Below are 16,970 nucleotides of genomic sequence, written 5' to 3'. Positions count from 1 at the left end.
TAATTTGAAAGTGCTTTACAACCCAATTGAGTATCTTCACATGGGGCTTATACTACTTTAAAATAAGTTTTTACAAGAAAAGAAACATAAAAATAAAAATAAAAAAATTTATTTATTTTTTCTTAAACCCTCTTTCAGAATATATTCAAGATCATCTTCCTGGGCATAGTGATACACCCTGTAATCAAAGCATTAGGAACTAGGAGGAGAATCAGAAGTTCAAGGTCATCTCAGCTACAAAGCAAGCAAGGCTACAGAAGGCCCTGTCTCAAAAGGAAAGAAAGGGCATGGGAGACAGAGGGAGAGGGAGAAAGGGAGGGTAAGGGAGTGGAAGCGCTCCTTCAACAGTTTTGCGTTTTCATCCCACTTTTCACTCCAGCACTTGAGAGGCTGAGGCTAGTCCAAGAGTGATGGCACTCCAGGATCTATGACCATGTCTATTAGCACAAAACCAAATACCAGAGTTTTTAAAATGGTAATGAAAAGTTCTATGGACATTTCTAACATAAACATTACTCTCACAGAAGCCAGGTGTGACAGCCCACAACAGTAATCTGACTATTCCGGAGAATGGAGTAGGAGTGTGGTGAGTACGAGGCCATCTAGGGCACAAAGCTACATCCTAATTTTAAAGGTAGGTGGTGGCAAGATGGCTCAGCAGGAAAAGGTGTTTTCCACAAAGCCTGCCAGCCGGGATTTAGTCTCCATAATCCACATGGTAGAAGGGGAGAACCAACTCCTGAAAATGCCCGCTGACCCCCACAGACTTAACTTGCTGTGGCACATGTGGGCGTGCACACACACACACACACACACACACACACAGAGTATAAAAGCATGCTCAACACCTAAGGTGGAATATTTAGGCACTGAGTTCAACCTCCAGCAGTATGGTGCATTCTTATAACCCTAGTCGTCAGGAAATAGAAACAAATGATCCTGAGTTCCAGGCCAGTATAGGCTACAAAGAGCCTGTCTCAAAAACCTGAATAAAGCAATATCATTTTCATCTCATTTCTACAAATAAGATTTCTCTACAAAAGTGTTTTTGTCACTTAAAATGACTACTAGCTGAGCAAAATCATTTCTACCTCCATAGCATAATCATTAATATTAATAAAATATTTTATATGAATAATTCTCAATAAATAATGATAATAAAGAAAGTAGAGCTAGAAGGAATATGTTCAAATGTAAAAACAGTAATCAGAAAGCACATACAGCAAACTATAAATGGATCAGTGGCATGGAATATCCTAAGAAAGTAAATGCCAAATGCAGCTCAACGAAACCCTCTGGAGGCCTGGTATCCCAACAGGTCCCCAGGGTAAAAGCGCTTGGCTGACCTGACGATATCTGTACTTGCAGTCAGCCCTTTTTGTTTTTAAGACAGGGTCTCTTTATGTAGACTTAGCTAGCCAAGAATGGCTATGCCTCAAACTCACAGCGGTTACCCGCTTCTGCCTCCCACAACACTGTACCCAGACCAACAAAGCCTTTCTAAAGTGAGTTTCTCAAAGCACAATCTAACAATGTTCACATATGAAATTTTGTTGTTGTGTCTGTCTCTCTAGTTTTCTCTTTCTTCAAGCTATTTTAAAAGTTTCTTAGAAAACAAGTCATTTTCTTGTAAAAATATTCTACCCTAAATTTCTCTGCTTGCTTTCCCACAGTGTTAGTCACAGATTATACGCACTATTTGAGAGCAAAGTGGTTTAAGTCTTGAAGGCTTTTCTTCCTTCCACTTTTGAAAATTTATTCTGGGGATGGAATTCACATCTAACATGTTTTATTTTGATGTTTCACATGAACCTAGCCTGAAAGTAATACTGTAGAGCTACTCTTACAAACTTTAACCACAGTTTCAAAGTGTGGGATTTCCTATTTGTGGTGTCATAACTATATTCAAAAAGTTTATGGTTTCAAAGCATTTTGGAGCTGGGCAGTGGTGGAGCATGCCTTTAATCCCAGCACTTGGGAGGCAGAGGCAGGCTGATTTCTGAGTTCAAGGCCAGCCTGGTCTACAGAGTGAGTTCTAAGACAGCCAGAGCTATACAGAGAAGCCCTGTCTTGAAAAACCAAAAAAAAGCATTTTGGATTTGGGGTTTTCAGATTATGGATGCTCAACCTATAAACTGTTTATTATATACCCCCATGAATTTAGATTTGAAACATAACTAAATTCATTTCCTGATCCATGCTAGCACTTTAAACAGGAATATTGTACAGATGGCTCTGTGTGCTTCATAGTACACAGGAATTATCTAGTTGCTACAGATTTTTTTTCTTTTTCTTTTGTGTGTGTATATATGTGAATACCAGAGGTCATCCCACACCCTGTCCCAAAACACCAAAATTTAAAAAGATAATTTAGATGAAGTAAGGAAATCCAAAAGAGGACTGGTTTTAGTGGATATTAAGGAACTTGTAAGTATTCTCTTCCACATACTAATTGCACGGTGATTATATAAAAACCAAAATGCCTTAACAATTAGAGACACTCAAACAATGAAATGACATGACATCTATGATTTCCTTTAAAATACACCAAAAATGGCAGGGAAGATGCATCAGACAGAAAATTCCCTGCCACACAGGGAAAACAAAAGTAAGTAAACAAAACAAAAGTAAGTAAGCAATAACAAAAGTAAGTAAAAATGAGTGGAAAGATGAAAATATCAGCAAAATAGTATTACTAAATGTATAGGGTTTCATTTTACTACATATGGGGCTTTACTTATATTTGTGAATTTCTGTAACAAAAGAACAAACAAACAAAAATAAAAAAAACAACAGGACTGCCCTAAGGAAACCACATACCTATAAGTTCAGGTGGGCTTCTTTCATTAAACCTCTCACACAGGCGGATGAATGTCTCAGTATTCTCAGTGGTGGGGCATTCACCATGTCTGAGAACACAAAAAGAAGTTGCTTTGAAAAGACATCCAATCCTGGATGGAAGCTTTCACTCTCAATAACTTACACCTTACCCTTTACACTGAAGTTTGATATACTTGATTCCTTCTTTTTCTATGTCATTTCTGTCATAGAACCTTGAAGTATTTGTCAGATCCACCAACAAGCTCATTTTAACCTTTAAAAAAAAAAAAAAGCAGATTTGCTAGTTATTACAGTTATTCCAAACAAGATGAGTCAAGACTAGAGCTCATCCACCCCACTGAGAGACACTGCATGCTCACTGCTACCAAGCACCTGACGATGAAAAGTACTTTCTAAACTAAGAGTCTAAGCATTTCAGACATAAGATCTAAGCAGGCACTGGAAAATAACCCTAAGCTAAGGAGGACAGAAAGAATAATCAAAACAGATTCCCACTCTCAACATTCCAAATGTGAATTCCAAAACGAAATGGCCACATTTCTCTCTCTCTGGTATAAATCTCGGATACTGATATCTATATGTAAGTCTGTATCTTGAAGCCGGAAGCTTAGAAGCAAACTGCATTACTCTGAAAGAGCACAGCTCGCTCCGGGCACGAATCACCCCAGGTTTGAAGTAGCCACCACAACTCCTATGTATATCTATGTCTATACTATATTTCAGCCTTAAAATAGGTAAGAAGCCGGGCTAGAGAGATGGCTCAGCGGTTAAGAGCACTGACTGCTCTTCCAAAGGGCCTGAGTTCAAATCCCAGCAACCGCATGGTGGCTCACAACCACCCATAATGAGATCTGATGCTTTTTTCTGGCACGTCTGAAGACAGCTATAGTGTACTTAGATACAGTAATAAATAAATCTTTAAAAAAAAAAAAAAGTAAGAAGCCATTTATGCCACAAATGTGTTTCTTTTCTACATAATTCTACTATTTTATGAAAATACACTCTCCCTTTAAAGAAGCACTGTAAAAAATAAACACAGAAGCCAAGTGTGCTAACACACACCTTCAATCCCAGCCCTTGTGAGCCAGCGGCAGGCAGAACTCTTGAGTTTGAGGCTAGCCTAGTCTACAGAGCAAGTTCTAGGAGAGCCAGGGCTACACGGTGGGCTGAGGGGATGAATACAGACTCTCAGGCAGTTCTTTTATGCAATTCCCAAGCTGAGGAGATGGCTCAGTGGGCAAAACGCTTGCTGTGCAAGCATGAGAACCTGAGTTCGGATCCCTAGCACCCACTTGAAAAGGCAGGTGTGGTAACACACACCTGTAATCCCTGGGCTGGGAGGTGGACACAGGACGATCCTCGGGGCTTTGTTGTCCAGCTAAGTCTAGCCAAAGCAGCAAGCTCCAGGTTCAGTGAAGGACCTTGTCTCAAAAAAATAAGTTGGAGATTGACAGAGGAAGACATCAGACATCAACCTCTGCCCTCTGCACGTATATCTCTCTTCCTGGATATCAGAAAGAAACAAGATAAGGGTTTGAAAATAAATTAAAATCCTAACTTCATTTTCACTAAAATCAAGAAGCAAGTATAATCTAAATGGTTTGGTTTTTTTGTTTTGTTTTGTTTTGTTTTTTAATGTTGTTCTGAAGCTGAGTACACAGGGTGTGGACACAGGAGAAACAAGATTTCAAGGTCATCCTCAGCTATATAGTAACTTTAGGAACAGACTGAGCCACATGAGACCCTGTCCAAAAAAATCCACAAAATAAATTTTTTAAAAAAATGAATAGAGAGGAAAGAGAAAGAGAAGAAATTTATTCCTGAACTGAGCTACAGAAAAAGTTCACGTATCCTCCACAACATTCTATTATACATAATTTGTAAGAATAACAAGAAAATATAACCAAGGCAACTGAAAGTGGATTGGGTAATCTACCCTTTCCAGTTCTATGAGTGTTAAGTCCACCATTTGAACAAATAGAAACACAAAGCCACATGATCATTTCATCAGATGCAGAAAAGCCTTCTGACAAAATCCAACATTCCTTTCAGGATAACAGTTCAGAAGAGACAAGTGATAAAAGGGACATATAAGCCCCAGCACTTGAGGCAGAGGCAGGCAAATCTCTAAATTCAAGGGCAGCCTGGTCTACAAGAAGTTCCAGATTGGTCAGGGACACACAGAGAAACCCTGTCTAGAGGGGATTTAAAAACAACAAAAAAGGACATATAGCAAGCCAACAACCAGCATCAACATAAACAGAGAGAAACTCAAAACATTTCCACTAAAACTAGGAACAAGACACTCTCTCCACAGCTGCTCCATATAGCACTGGAAAGTCTTCGCTAGAACAACAAGACAACTGAAGGAGACCTAGGGGTAACACATGGAAAGAGAGAAGTAAGGGATCCTTATCTGCAGAAGATATGATTTAATAGATAAAAAATCCTAGACTCCACCAGGAAACGTTCACTGCTGAAAAACACTTTCAGCAAAGTAGCAGTATACAAAATTAACTCACAAAAAAAATCAATAACCTTCCTATATAAAAATGACAGATATACTGAGAAAGAAATCAGGGAAATGGCACTTTCACAGTATCTTCAAAGTGTGTGCACACGTGTGTGCGTGTGTGTGTGTGTGTGTGTGTGTCTGTGTCTGAGTGTGTGCGCACACACACATATAAGTCAAGCAAGTCAAAAATTTGTACAATTGAAATTTTATGACACTGAAGAAAGAAAATTAGGAAGACATAGATGGAAAGATCTCCCGAGTTCATGAATCAGAAAAATTAATATTATGAAAGTGGCCATCCTACCAAAAACAGTCTACATATTCAATACAACACTCACCAAAATTCCAACACAATTTTTCACAGAAATTGAAAAAACATTCTTCAATTTCATTTGGAAACACACACATACAAACATATTCAAATGAAGAAAAAAAAACAAGGAAAAAAGAAAAGAAACAGGGTACCTAAAACAATCCTGAATAAAAGCACTCCTGGAGTTAACACCATCTTCTACCTCAAAATGTTCTACAGAGCTATTGTAATACAAACAGCATGGTACTGTTATAAAAACAAACACACTGAACAATGGAATTAAAGACCCAGACATATTTCTACACACCAATAGAAATCTGATTTTTGTTTAACAAAGAAGCCAAAAATATACAAAGGAGAAAAGACAGCATCATCAATAAATGATGCTGGTCAAGCATCATAGCCACACATAGAGAATGCACGTAGACCCACAGTTACTACCCTGCACAAAACTCAACTCAAAATGGATTAGGAACCTCAACGCACACCTTATAACCTAAATCTAATAGAAGAAAAAGTAGGAAATAGGCTTGAACTCATTTACACAGAAAAGAATTTTCTTAACAGGACACCAACAGCACAGGCACTAAGAATAACAATAAATGGGACCTCACGAAGCTGAAAAGCTGTGGTAAAGAACACTATCATTCAGGACAGAGAAGTGGGCTACGGAACAGGGGGGAAAATAGGGTACAGAATTAAGTATAAAGTTCTCAAAAGATAAAATAAAAATGTCCGAGAAACCGTAAAAGAAATGTTCAACATCCTTAGTCATGAGGGAAATGCAAATTAAAATGAATTTGAGATTTCATGTTACCCAAGTCAGAATGGCCAAGATCAATAAAACAAATGTTGTCGAGAATACTGGGAAAGGGGAATACTTAATCATTGCTGGAGTAATGCAAACTCCAACAGTCACTAGAGAAATCAATGTGGCAATTCCTCAGGTATCTGGGAATCACTCTACCTTACAACTCTTGGCATACAGCTGAAGAACTCTACATCCTATTACAGGGACTTACTCATCCACATTCAATGCTGTTATATTCATAAATAGCTAGAAATTGGAAATAGCTTATATGTCCATGATTGATGAATAAATCATGAAAATGTCATACAATTACACAATGGAATGTTATTCAGCTATTTAAAAAATGAAATTGGCAGGTAAATAGATGGAGCTAGAATTCACCATGAGGGAGGTAACCCAGACCCAAAAAGACAACTATTGTATGTTGTTCTCTTATAATGTGGTTATTTGTTTTAAGCTTTCAATATGTTTGCTACAGTCTGAATAACCACAGAGATTAGGTACCTAGTAAGGGACCAGTGAGGAAAGACCCTCCCAAAGAAGGGGAGATAAGAGGATAGTGTTATGGAGAAATAAAAGAGAAACTCGAACAGAGAATTAAGTGGGGAGGAGGAGGAGAGAAAAGGAAGGAATATAGAGAGAGACAAATAACACTAAGGGCCATTTCAAAAAATCATATGGAAACCTACTACTGTAGAAGCATCCAAAAATACATACATATATGAAAGGAATCTATCGATAAAAAAAATCTCATCTCAAAAACAAAAGGTGAACGGTGCCTGAGGACCATACCCAAGACTGTCTTCTGGCCTCTGTGCCCATGTGTACACATATACCCCTCACTTACAGAAAAGCCCTAGAACAAAACCAAGACGGGAATACTACAGGAAGAGCAAAGAACTTTGCTTCTTACCTTCAGGCTCTTTAAATAATTTGAGAGCATACTGGGATGGAACCGGTTTTCTTCAGCAACTTGACTATCATATCTTGGCCCCAGCATCGTCTTCAGAGGTAAGAATCTTCCTAAACATTAAGGTAGATAATAATTTTCATTATTTAAGGGACTAAAATTCTGTAATTTGCTATTCCAAAGCTGCCTTCTTAAAATAATAAGGCACAGTCTCACATATCCCAGGCTGTTTGGTGCCAGACACAACATCTGGGAGGTACTTGGATAATAAGAGCTCTGACTTCATCAACAGATTCACTCATCCATAGATTCTTAACTTACTGAGTTACTAGGAATTAGCAGAAACACTAGCAGAAGGTGTCTAGTTGGAGGAAGTCCCTGGGTGAAGCATATCCTTAAAGGCTATAACTTGATTTTGGACCTTTCCTCTTTACCTTCTGACCACCAAGAGGATAAGTTTGTTCCACCATATCCTCTTTCATGATGTTCTGATTTATCTGACTGAAGCCCAAAGAGTCAGGGGCCATGTAACCACAAGCTCCAACTTCTCAAATTTGAACCAAAACGAGATTCTTTCCTCACCTAGCATGGTAGTACAGGCCTGTAATACCCGCACTGAGAACACAGAAGAAGGAACATCAGAAGTTCTAGGCCAACCTGGCTATACAGCAAGAACCTATCAACAAAATAAATAAAAAAAAAATAAAAAATCACCCCTCCCACCCTTTTTGTGGTGCTACAGACTATATTTAAGATTTTGTGCATATTAGTGAGGTGTTCTAACAATGAGCTACATTCCCCAACCCTTTCTGGTTTTGTTTTTAATTTTGAGACAGGGTTATTATGTTACTCAGGCTCACCTTGGGCGTGTGATCAGCCTCCTGAGTAGGTGGGATTGGCTAAAAGTGTGCACCACCAGGCCCAGACAGCCTTTCTTCTTTTTTTTTAAGTATTTTTATTTTGCATGTGCCTGCTTGCACATATGTATTTGCACATGGGTGCCTGGGGCCCTAGGTATTCGAGAGAAGACTCAAATTCCTTAGAACTGTTATAGAGAGTGGTAACCTGCCAAGTGGGCCTGGGAGCCAAACCTGGGTCCTCTGTAAGAGTAGCGCAACACTGTTAACCCTGAGCCACCTCTCCAGCCTGCAACTTCGCTTCTTTCTAAGTTGATTACCTCAGAAATTTTGTCACAATAACAGAAATCTAACTAATCCACTACTTAAACTGATTTACGTTTTCAAATAATAGGAAAAATAACAATAGGTAACTAAAATATTTAGTCTTAAAAATACGATTCACCCAAATAAGACTTTTTTTTAACTTTTGTTTTCTATAAAACTCAAAATCAGCAATGAGCATTCCACCAACTGCTAAATTCAATGGTCAGGTCTCATTTCTCAACTTACTTAGACACTCAGAAATATATGAAACAACCAGTCAGGCCTGCTAATAAAGACCAATAACCCCAGCCATTCAGAAAGATGAGGCACAAGGAGAGAAACACAAGGTCTACCTGGGTCACAGAGAGAATTCAGTCTGCTCAACTTAGCACTGACACAGGATAAAACTATATTAATATAGTACTGCCTAGAATGCAGAAGGCTAGAGGTCCAATCTTCAGCACGTGGGAGTGGGGATGGATCTGGACAGCCAATTACTTTTTTGAAAGAGAAACATTTTTGCATGTACAAGTGCAAAGTGTGGGGGGGGGAGGTGTAATTACTTGCATGTATGTGCATTTAGATGCATTTGTGTGGAGGCCATAGCTCAACTTTGTTGTTCCTCAGGAGATACCCATCTTGAATTTTTAAACTGTCGCTCAGTGGGCACTCTGGCTGTCAGATGAGACTACATGGTGAACCCCAGAGACCTACCCATCTCTGCTTCCCAAATGCTAATACGATAAATATGCAATATAGCAGACTTTCTACATGGGCAAGAGCGGTGAGTGCTTTTACTAACTGCTATAAACCTTCCTTTAACTTTTCTTCCCATTTCTCTACCATAGTCCTTTATCTCATTTTTTTTCCAGTATTTTTTTAAAGCATCTATTTATTAAGTGTCTTTGAACACCACACAACCTTCAGAAAGAGAGTTCCCTTCTTCACTATGTGGGCCCCAGGTTGTAAAGCTTTAGTGGCTTGTGTCCTACTTACTGACCCATTCTGCTGGCTCTGTGTTCACAACACAGTCTAGGCTGGGTTTTAGCCCCCTGCCTCCCCACACCAAGTGCTGGAATTACAAAGGTGTGCCACCACGCCTGGTTACTATTTTTTTTAATTTATTTATTTATTCATTTTACAACCAAATATCAGCCTTTCCTCTCTTCCCAGGATCCCCCTCATGCAAGTCCTCTCCCCATTCCCACCTTCCCCTTCTCTTAGGGGAAGACTCCCTTTGGGTGTCACACCCCTCCCTCCAAACTAACCACCACTAACCCCCACCACCCCCACCACTTCCTCACACATTGGGTTGCTCCAGGACTTGGTGCACCATCTCCCACTCAGGCCAGATAAGGTGGTCCATTTAGCAGCAGGAGATCCACAGGCAAACCGGCAGGCAACAGGCTCAAGGACAGCCCCTGCTCCAGTTGTTGGGGAACCCGCATGAAGACCAAGCTACTCATCTGCTACATATATATGTGCAAGGGACCTAGGTCCATCTTTGATTAGTGATTCAGTCTCTGGGAGCCATCAAGGGTCCAGGATAGTTGATTCTGTTGCTCTTCCTGTGGAGTCCCTGTATTTTTCAGGTCCCTCAACCCTTCTCCCAACTCAAGATCTAAATAACTTTAAAATTCCCACAGTCTTTACATATTAAAAGCTCAATCCCTTTAAAATATCCAGTATCTTTTAAAATACAAAGCACTTTAAAATTCAAAGTCTCTTAACTGTGGGCTTCACTAAAAAACTTCCTTCAAGAGGGAAAAATATCAGGGCACAGTCACAATCAAAAGCAAAAATCAATCTCCAACCATCCAATGTCTGGGATCCAACTCACAATCTTCTGGGCTCCTCCAAGGGCTTGGGTCACTTCTCNAGCCATGCCCTTCGTAGCACACAGCTTGTCTTCTAGGCTCCAGCTCCAGCTAACTGTACTTCACTGCTGCTGCTGTTCTTGGTGGTCATCTCATGGTACTGGCATCTCCAAAACGCTGCTGTGACCCCTTCAGTCCTGGGCCATCAATTACAACTGAAGCTGCACCTTCACCAATGGCCTTCCATGGCCTCTCACAGTGCTTCCATGGCCTCAACTGCTCTGCATGACCCCTTCATGCCTTCAAAACCAGTACCACATGGGTAACTCTTACACATTACCAAGTCCAGCCACAACACAAGGTACAACCTTGGCTATCATTGGGAACACAGCCTCTGTGCTCTCAGAAAACACTTCCCAGAAGATGTCACCTCAATGATGCTGGTCTCTTCTTAATCATCACTAATTCCTTAGCTCCAGCTAACCAGCATCAATAGTCCCAGTAAGGAAAAGGTTTCACTTTAGTGGTTCTGGTATCTTGTTAATCACAGCTGATTCTTCAGCCCCAGCTAACCAGAACCACAGAATCTTCACAATCCAAAATAGCAATGGCCCCGAAAAGAGTCTTTAATTTTCCCTCTGAAATTACACAAGCCAGGCCTCCATCTTCTGCACTGTTCCCAAGATCCATCTAATGTTTGGGTGTGATTCTCTGCATCTCTTTCCATTGGCTGCAGGCTGGAGCCTCTCAGTGGACAGTTATGCTAGATGCCTGTCTCTGCAGGCTGTCCCAGGCAGACCCACTTCAATGGCAGGCAGACCCACTAGGATGGGTGGTCAGGCAGGGTTCCAAGCTGTTTAGTTTTGGAGCCCCTGAATGTTTCCACGGAGAGGCAGGTGTTCTTGGGGTTCCACAAGGCTCCTCCAGACTAAAGAGTAAGCCTAGATCTCTTGGCTCAAGAGATCAGGTGCCAGTCATCTCTCACCTGGCTACTATTAAATAAACGTAATTAAGTGTTTTAATTGACAACAGTATTGTTTTATTTTTGTTACATGTATTTATTTATGTGCATGTGTGTGCACACAGCTTGCATGTGCAGGTCAGATGACAGTTTGCTGTAGTTCTTGTCCTCCCACCATGTAGGTCCTGGACGCTGAACTTAAAGAGCCAAGCTTGGCAGTAAGCTTTACCAACTGAGCCATCTCTATAGCCCCATTATCAATTTTTATCTTCATACCTTTATATTAATTGATAGCATATACTGTCTTGTTGATTTGTACTGTATTTCTCCTATCTGGTTTGATTTAATGTTATTGCTATTACAGAAGTTTTCTTCCTATCTGAGCAGTACTAGGGACTGAACCCTCAAAGAGCTAAGACCTCCAACTGAAGACAGAAGTGCCAGTCACCAATAGTTGTACTTATCACAGCATAAGCAACTTAGAAACGTGAAAAGGCATGGCAGCACAACTCTTTTAAATTGAATCCAAAAGTATGAAAACATCTGGAATGGCAAGCAAGAATTCAGTTTTAGCTATTGGTGATGAGAGAGCCAACTGTGGTGATTCACAATTGTCTGTGTTTCTTCTTAAGGATTTATTTTATTTCAAGAGTGTCTTGCCTATGTATATTTGTCTACACTACATGCATGCCTCATGCCTGAGGAGACAAGAAGACAACAGATCCCCTGGAACTAAGGTTACAGACAGCTGTGAGCTCCCATGTGGATGCTGTGAACAGAACCTGAGTTTTCTGCAAGAGCAACAAGAGACATTTCTCCAGAACCCAAAGTTCATAGATTCAATGGATCAAATAAAAAGTAATGGAAAGCATCACAACAGACCAACTGAAAGAAAGAATATCAATGAGTGAAGACGGCTAAGGAATTATTACATCCAAATAATAAAGAAGAAAATGAACGATCATGACCACAACATTCAAGGTGAACAACACAAGACACTATACCTAAGAAGTAAGATGCAGACTAAAGACACAGGAAATGCTCAGTACAATCCTGACAGGGTATCTCCAAAGCTAGGCGGGAAATGGCGCTGAAACACAAGACACATTTAGAACCTTGAACAGACATGACCAGAAAAGACCAAGACCCAAGCTCACTCTCCCTGACTGTGCTTCATTTTCAGTCCTCACAACTTTTTTTTTTTCGTTCTTCCCTTATATATCCTGGGCAAGTGTTCTACTACTGAGATCCATCTACAGCCCGCCAGGCATGGTAGGGCACTCCTTTAACCCCAGCATTCAAGACACAGAGGCAGGCAGAGTTCTGTGAGTTCATGGCCAGACTGGTCTATATATCAAGTGTCATCCCATCCTGAGCTAAATATTGAAACCCTGACTCCAAAAAACAGAGGAAAAAAGTGAATACATGTATTTATTTGTACATGTGGTCAAAACTATAATGACTTCACCTGTTCATAACTATACCTAGTTCACAACTAATGTTGAGTTCTCATGCCGTCTAATTAGCATTCTCTCCCCACACCTTTAAATCCCTCTCCTTCCAAAAGTGAATTACATCCTGGCAGGCAGAAAAAGACACTTCTCACAGTTGTCAACAACCATAGCACCTTAACATCTCAGCAGCATTTCATGTACCCCACAACGCCCTTCCTGAAAACACTGCCTTGCCTTCTGTAACACAAGACTTATGGGGTTTGGGCTTCTTCTCCACCTCAACCCCTGGTTTTAGGTTTTTGAGATGGGTTTCACTATGCAGCACACACTAGCCCAGAAGCTGTGATCCTCCTGCCTCAGCCTCTTGATGGCTGGGAATCCAGGTGGATATCAGATTCTTATCTCCCACTCAACTAACACCTTTCAGCCCTTCTTCCTCCATTCCTTTGATCCCTCTTTTATTCTCTACCCAACTTCTAGATGCCAGCCAGCTTTCTATAGGTTCTGCCCTGGACTGACTCACTCACTCACTCACTCTCTCTCTTTCTCTCCTTTTTTTTTTTTTTTTTTTTTTTGGTTTTTTTTTTTTTTTTTTTTGGTTTTTGGAGACAAGGTTTCTCTGTATGGCCCTGGCTGCCCTGGAACTCACTTTGTATACCAGGCTGGCCTCGAACTCAGAAATCCGCCTGTACTCTCTCTTAACTATGTATAAAGTCTTCACTACTGGAGGATAAATAATGATAACTCTTTGCCAAATTAATGTATTTTCCCAGGGCACATCAAGAGACTCTACTCAGCTTCCCTTGCACTTGGGTAGGGACAAAACCAGGAGAGTTGACACACACATCTGTTAACTCCAACAGAGGGAAAGAATGATTTAAGGTCATCTCATACTCCTCTACATTGTGAGTCTGAAGCCAGCATGGGCTATGAACCTTGCTTCAAAAAAAGAACCTTTGGGGCTGAGGCACATAAGCCTCCTCCTCCTCCCCACCACTAGAAGAGCTTCCAACAGCTGTTTATGCTAAGTAAAGAAGAATCACTTTTCTTGGGACTGTGGACCATGCTTCAGTGGATGGCCTCACATCCATTTATGTATGAAAAACATAAAACTGGATTCAGTGGGCTTCTTAAAAAACATGATAAGTTCAAGATGAGGCATAAGGACCAGCTGAGAAAGTGGGTGACAAATGTGACAGAAATGTCATATGCATGTATAAAATTCTCAAATAAATTATTACTGTAAGTCCACACATTAGAAAATCAAGAGCTTGCCAGGACGATGGTGCAGGTCTTTTACCCCAGCACTCGGGAGACGGAGAGTGGCAAGTTCTAAGTGTACAAGGCCAGCCCAGTCTACAGAGAGTTCAAGGCCACCCAGGACTATGAAGTAAAACCCTGTCTCAAAGAGAGGGTGGGGACACTATTCCAACTGAAACAATACAAAAGCAATAGTGTACTCACATACATAAAATAAATAAATCTTTTAAAAAATGAATACCAATGTTGAACCAGGCATAGTGATGTACTTAGGAGACAGAGGCAGGCAGATCTTTGTGAGCTCAAGGCCAGCCTCCTCTGTGTTCCAGAGCTACATAGTGAAAAACTACTTCAAAATAAAATTAAATCAGGCTGGAGAAACAGCTCAGGAATTACAAGTACTTGCAGCTCTTGCACTGAACAGGTGTTCAAATCCAAAATGTTTTTTATAATATGCAATTGTAGATTTGGAAAAAAAAAAAAACAACAACATAAAAGTAGAAGAGGGACTAAGATAAGGAGAACAGTGAAGGGGGGACAAGACAGAGTAGCAGGCCAGTGAACATGATCAAAGTACATTATTAGAAAAGAACATCATATAATAAACAAAGTGGTGGGGGCCAGTTATTCTAGAACCTAAGAGGTAGGAGGCAGGAGGGTCACTCACAAGCCTGCAGTGCCGTTAGCCAGGCCTTCATGAGTAAGTCCATGATACATCATTATACAATATGTATCAGTAAGAGAAAAATACTCACAAATCATAGAATAAAAGAAAATACTTGCCAGGCGTGGTGGCGCACGCCTTTAATCCCAGAACTCGGGAGGCAGAGGCAGGCAGATTTCTGAGTTCGAGGCCAGCCTGGTCTACAGAGTGAGTTCCAGGACAGTCAGGGCTATACAGAGAAACCCTGTCTTGAAAAACCAATTAAAACAAAAAGAAAGAAAATACTATTAAATCATAAGAAAAGGAAAACTATGGAAGGAAACCAAGAACATGAGAAAGATATAGTGGAGCATGTCTGTAATCCCAGCTAGCAGGAAGCTGTGGAGGGAAGAGTGTGCGTCTGAACTACTCAGCGAGTTCCACACCAGCTTACACTACATAGTAAGAGCCTGCCTCAAGACATAATTGATCAACTAATTAGTTAATCAATTAATGATAAAATTAACTAGATAAAACGTAACCTGACAAACTAAATTCAATTCCCTAGACTCACCAAGTGAAAGGAGAGAACCAACTCTTCACAAGTTGCACTCTGACCTCCACATACATGTCCAAGTGTAGATGTGTGCACAGGCATGCACGCACAATAAACAATATGAAGAAGTTAATAAATAGATAAGTAACTCCAGCACACAGAAGGCAAATTCAAGAGGCTACATACAAAGTGTTAGAGAAAAGGGTTTCAGAGGGAGTGGATAGGGGATAAGAGGGGGAATGTAAAGGGGGAATATGGTCAAAATATATTGCATACATGAATGAAACTGTCAAAGAAAAAAATTAAAAAATATTTCTGAAAGATGACGATTTGGGGCTGGAGAGATGGTCTGCATGTAACGGCACTTGTTGAGCAAGCCTAGAGAAGAGTTCAATTCCAAGGTCGCATAGATGGAAGGAGAGAACTGACTCAAGTGTCCTGCTACCTCTATATGGACACTTCGGCACATACATACCCTCCACACACATCATGAACACACAATAATTAGAGTATAATTAGCTAATTTTTTAAAGATTTCAAGATGGATACAGTCTGGGTCACAATACCTTGTCTCAATAAAAAAAAATAAAAAGAATTCACAAATTTCACAAATTCAAAGCTAATCTGGACCAAGCTCCTCACTCCAAAACAACAACAAAAAAAGGCTTAGGCTGGGGAAATGGCTCAGTGGATAAAAAGATCCTTGTTTTACATGTGTAAGGACCTTAGTTCAAATCTCACATTTTCAAAAAAGCAGGTGTGCTTGTACCACAGCTGTGTGATAACGCTGAAGGGGAAGTAAAAACAAAGGGTCTCTGGGCTTGCTGGCTCCCAACCTAACTCCAAGTGTAGGAAGAGACCCTTTCTCAAGGACGTTCAACATGTGTCAGCCATCCAGCCTCTGAGCACAGACCTACACATGTCCATCACACACACACACACACACACACACACACACACACACACACACAAAGAGAGAGAGAAAGAGAGACAGAGAGAGAGGCAGACAGACACATACAAATAAATGAAGGATAGGAATACAGATCAGTAGTATAATTGACTAGTATGAGTAAAGCTCCAAGTTCAATCCCAACATCACTAAGTAAATAAATATTTCTTAAGAGATTCACAGTAGAATGATCAACTTGACTGAAGATAATACAGCTATCAAAAAACATCATTATGGGGGCTGGTGAGATGGCTCAGTGGGTAAGAGCACCCGACTGCTCTTCTGAAGGTCCAGAGTTCAAATCCCAGCAACCACATGGTGGCTCACAACCACCCGTAACAAGACCTGACGCCCTCTTCTGGAGTGTCTGAAGACAGCTACAGTGTACTTACATATAATAAATAAATAAATATTTTAAAAAAAAATCATTATAACCAAAATACATATAAGTATGCTGAGAATAAAAAAAGTTTCCTTTAAAAAAACAAAAACAAAAACAAAAAAACTTGCTCGTACTACAACTTGCTTAAATTGTCTTTCTCTTTTACTCAAGGAATTGAGTTTCTTTACTCCCTATGTAACCCATAATGGTCCTGCCTCTGCCTCCTAAATGCTAGAATTATAGGTATATGCTATTATACCGAGCTTTAAATTATCCTTTTCCGCCGGGCGTGGTGGCTCACACCTTTAATCCCAGCACTTGGGAGGCAGAGGCAGGCGGATTTCTGAGTTCGAGGCCAGCCTGGTCTACAAAGTGAGTTCCAGGACAGCCAGAAC

The 16,970-nt window shown here is 40.4% G+C and overlaps 1 protein-coding gene across 3 annotated transcripts in view; it reads right to left on the bottom strand.

The window, feature by feature from the left end:
- Rngtt (RNA guanylyltransferase and 5'-phosphatase) overlaps nucleotides 1–16,970 on the bottom strand; it is a 175,882-nt gene that overhangs the window by 156,370 nt on the left and 2,542 nt on the right. For all 3 annotated transcript variants that reach the window (XM_021222038.2, XM_021222039.2, XM_029533371.1), the window contains exons 2-4: nucleotides 7,394–7,503; nucleotides 2,991–3,094; nucleotides 2,821–2,909 (exon numbers count right to left, since the gene is read on the bottom strand). In XM_021222038.2, the coding sequence (XP_021077697.1) occupies nucleotides 2,821–2,909; nucleotides 2,991–3,094; nucleotides 7,394–7,503 (303 nt within the window). The remainder of the gene's footprint in view (nucleotides 1–2,820; nucleotides 2,910–2,990; nucleotides 3,095–7,393; nucleotides 7,504–16,970) is intronic.

Source organism: Mus pahari, chromosome 22 (genome assembly GCF_900095145.1).
Source record: "Mus pahari chromosome 22, PAHARI_EIJ_v1.1, whole genome shotgun sequence".
In the NCBI taxonomy this organism is placed as follows: domain Eukaryota; kingdom Metazoa; phylum Chordata; class Mammalia; order Rodentia; family Muridae; genus Mus; species Mus pahari.
This window is presented reverse-complemented; position numbering and strand designations above follow the sequence as displayed.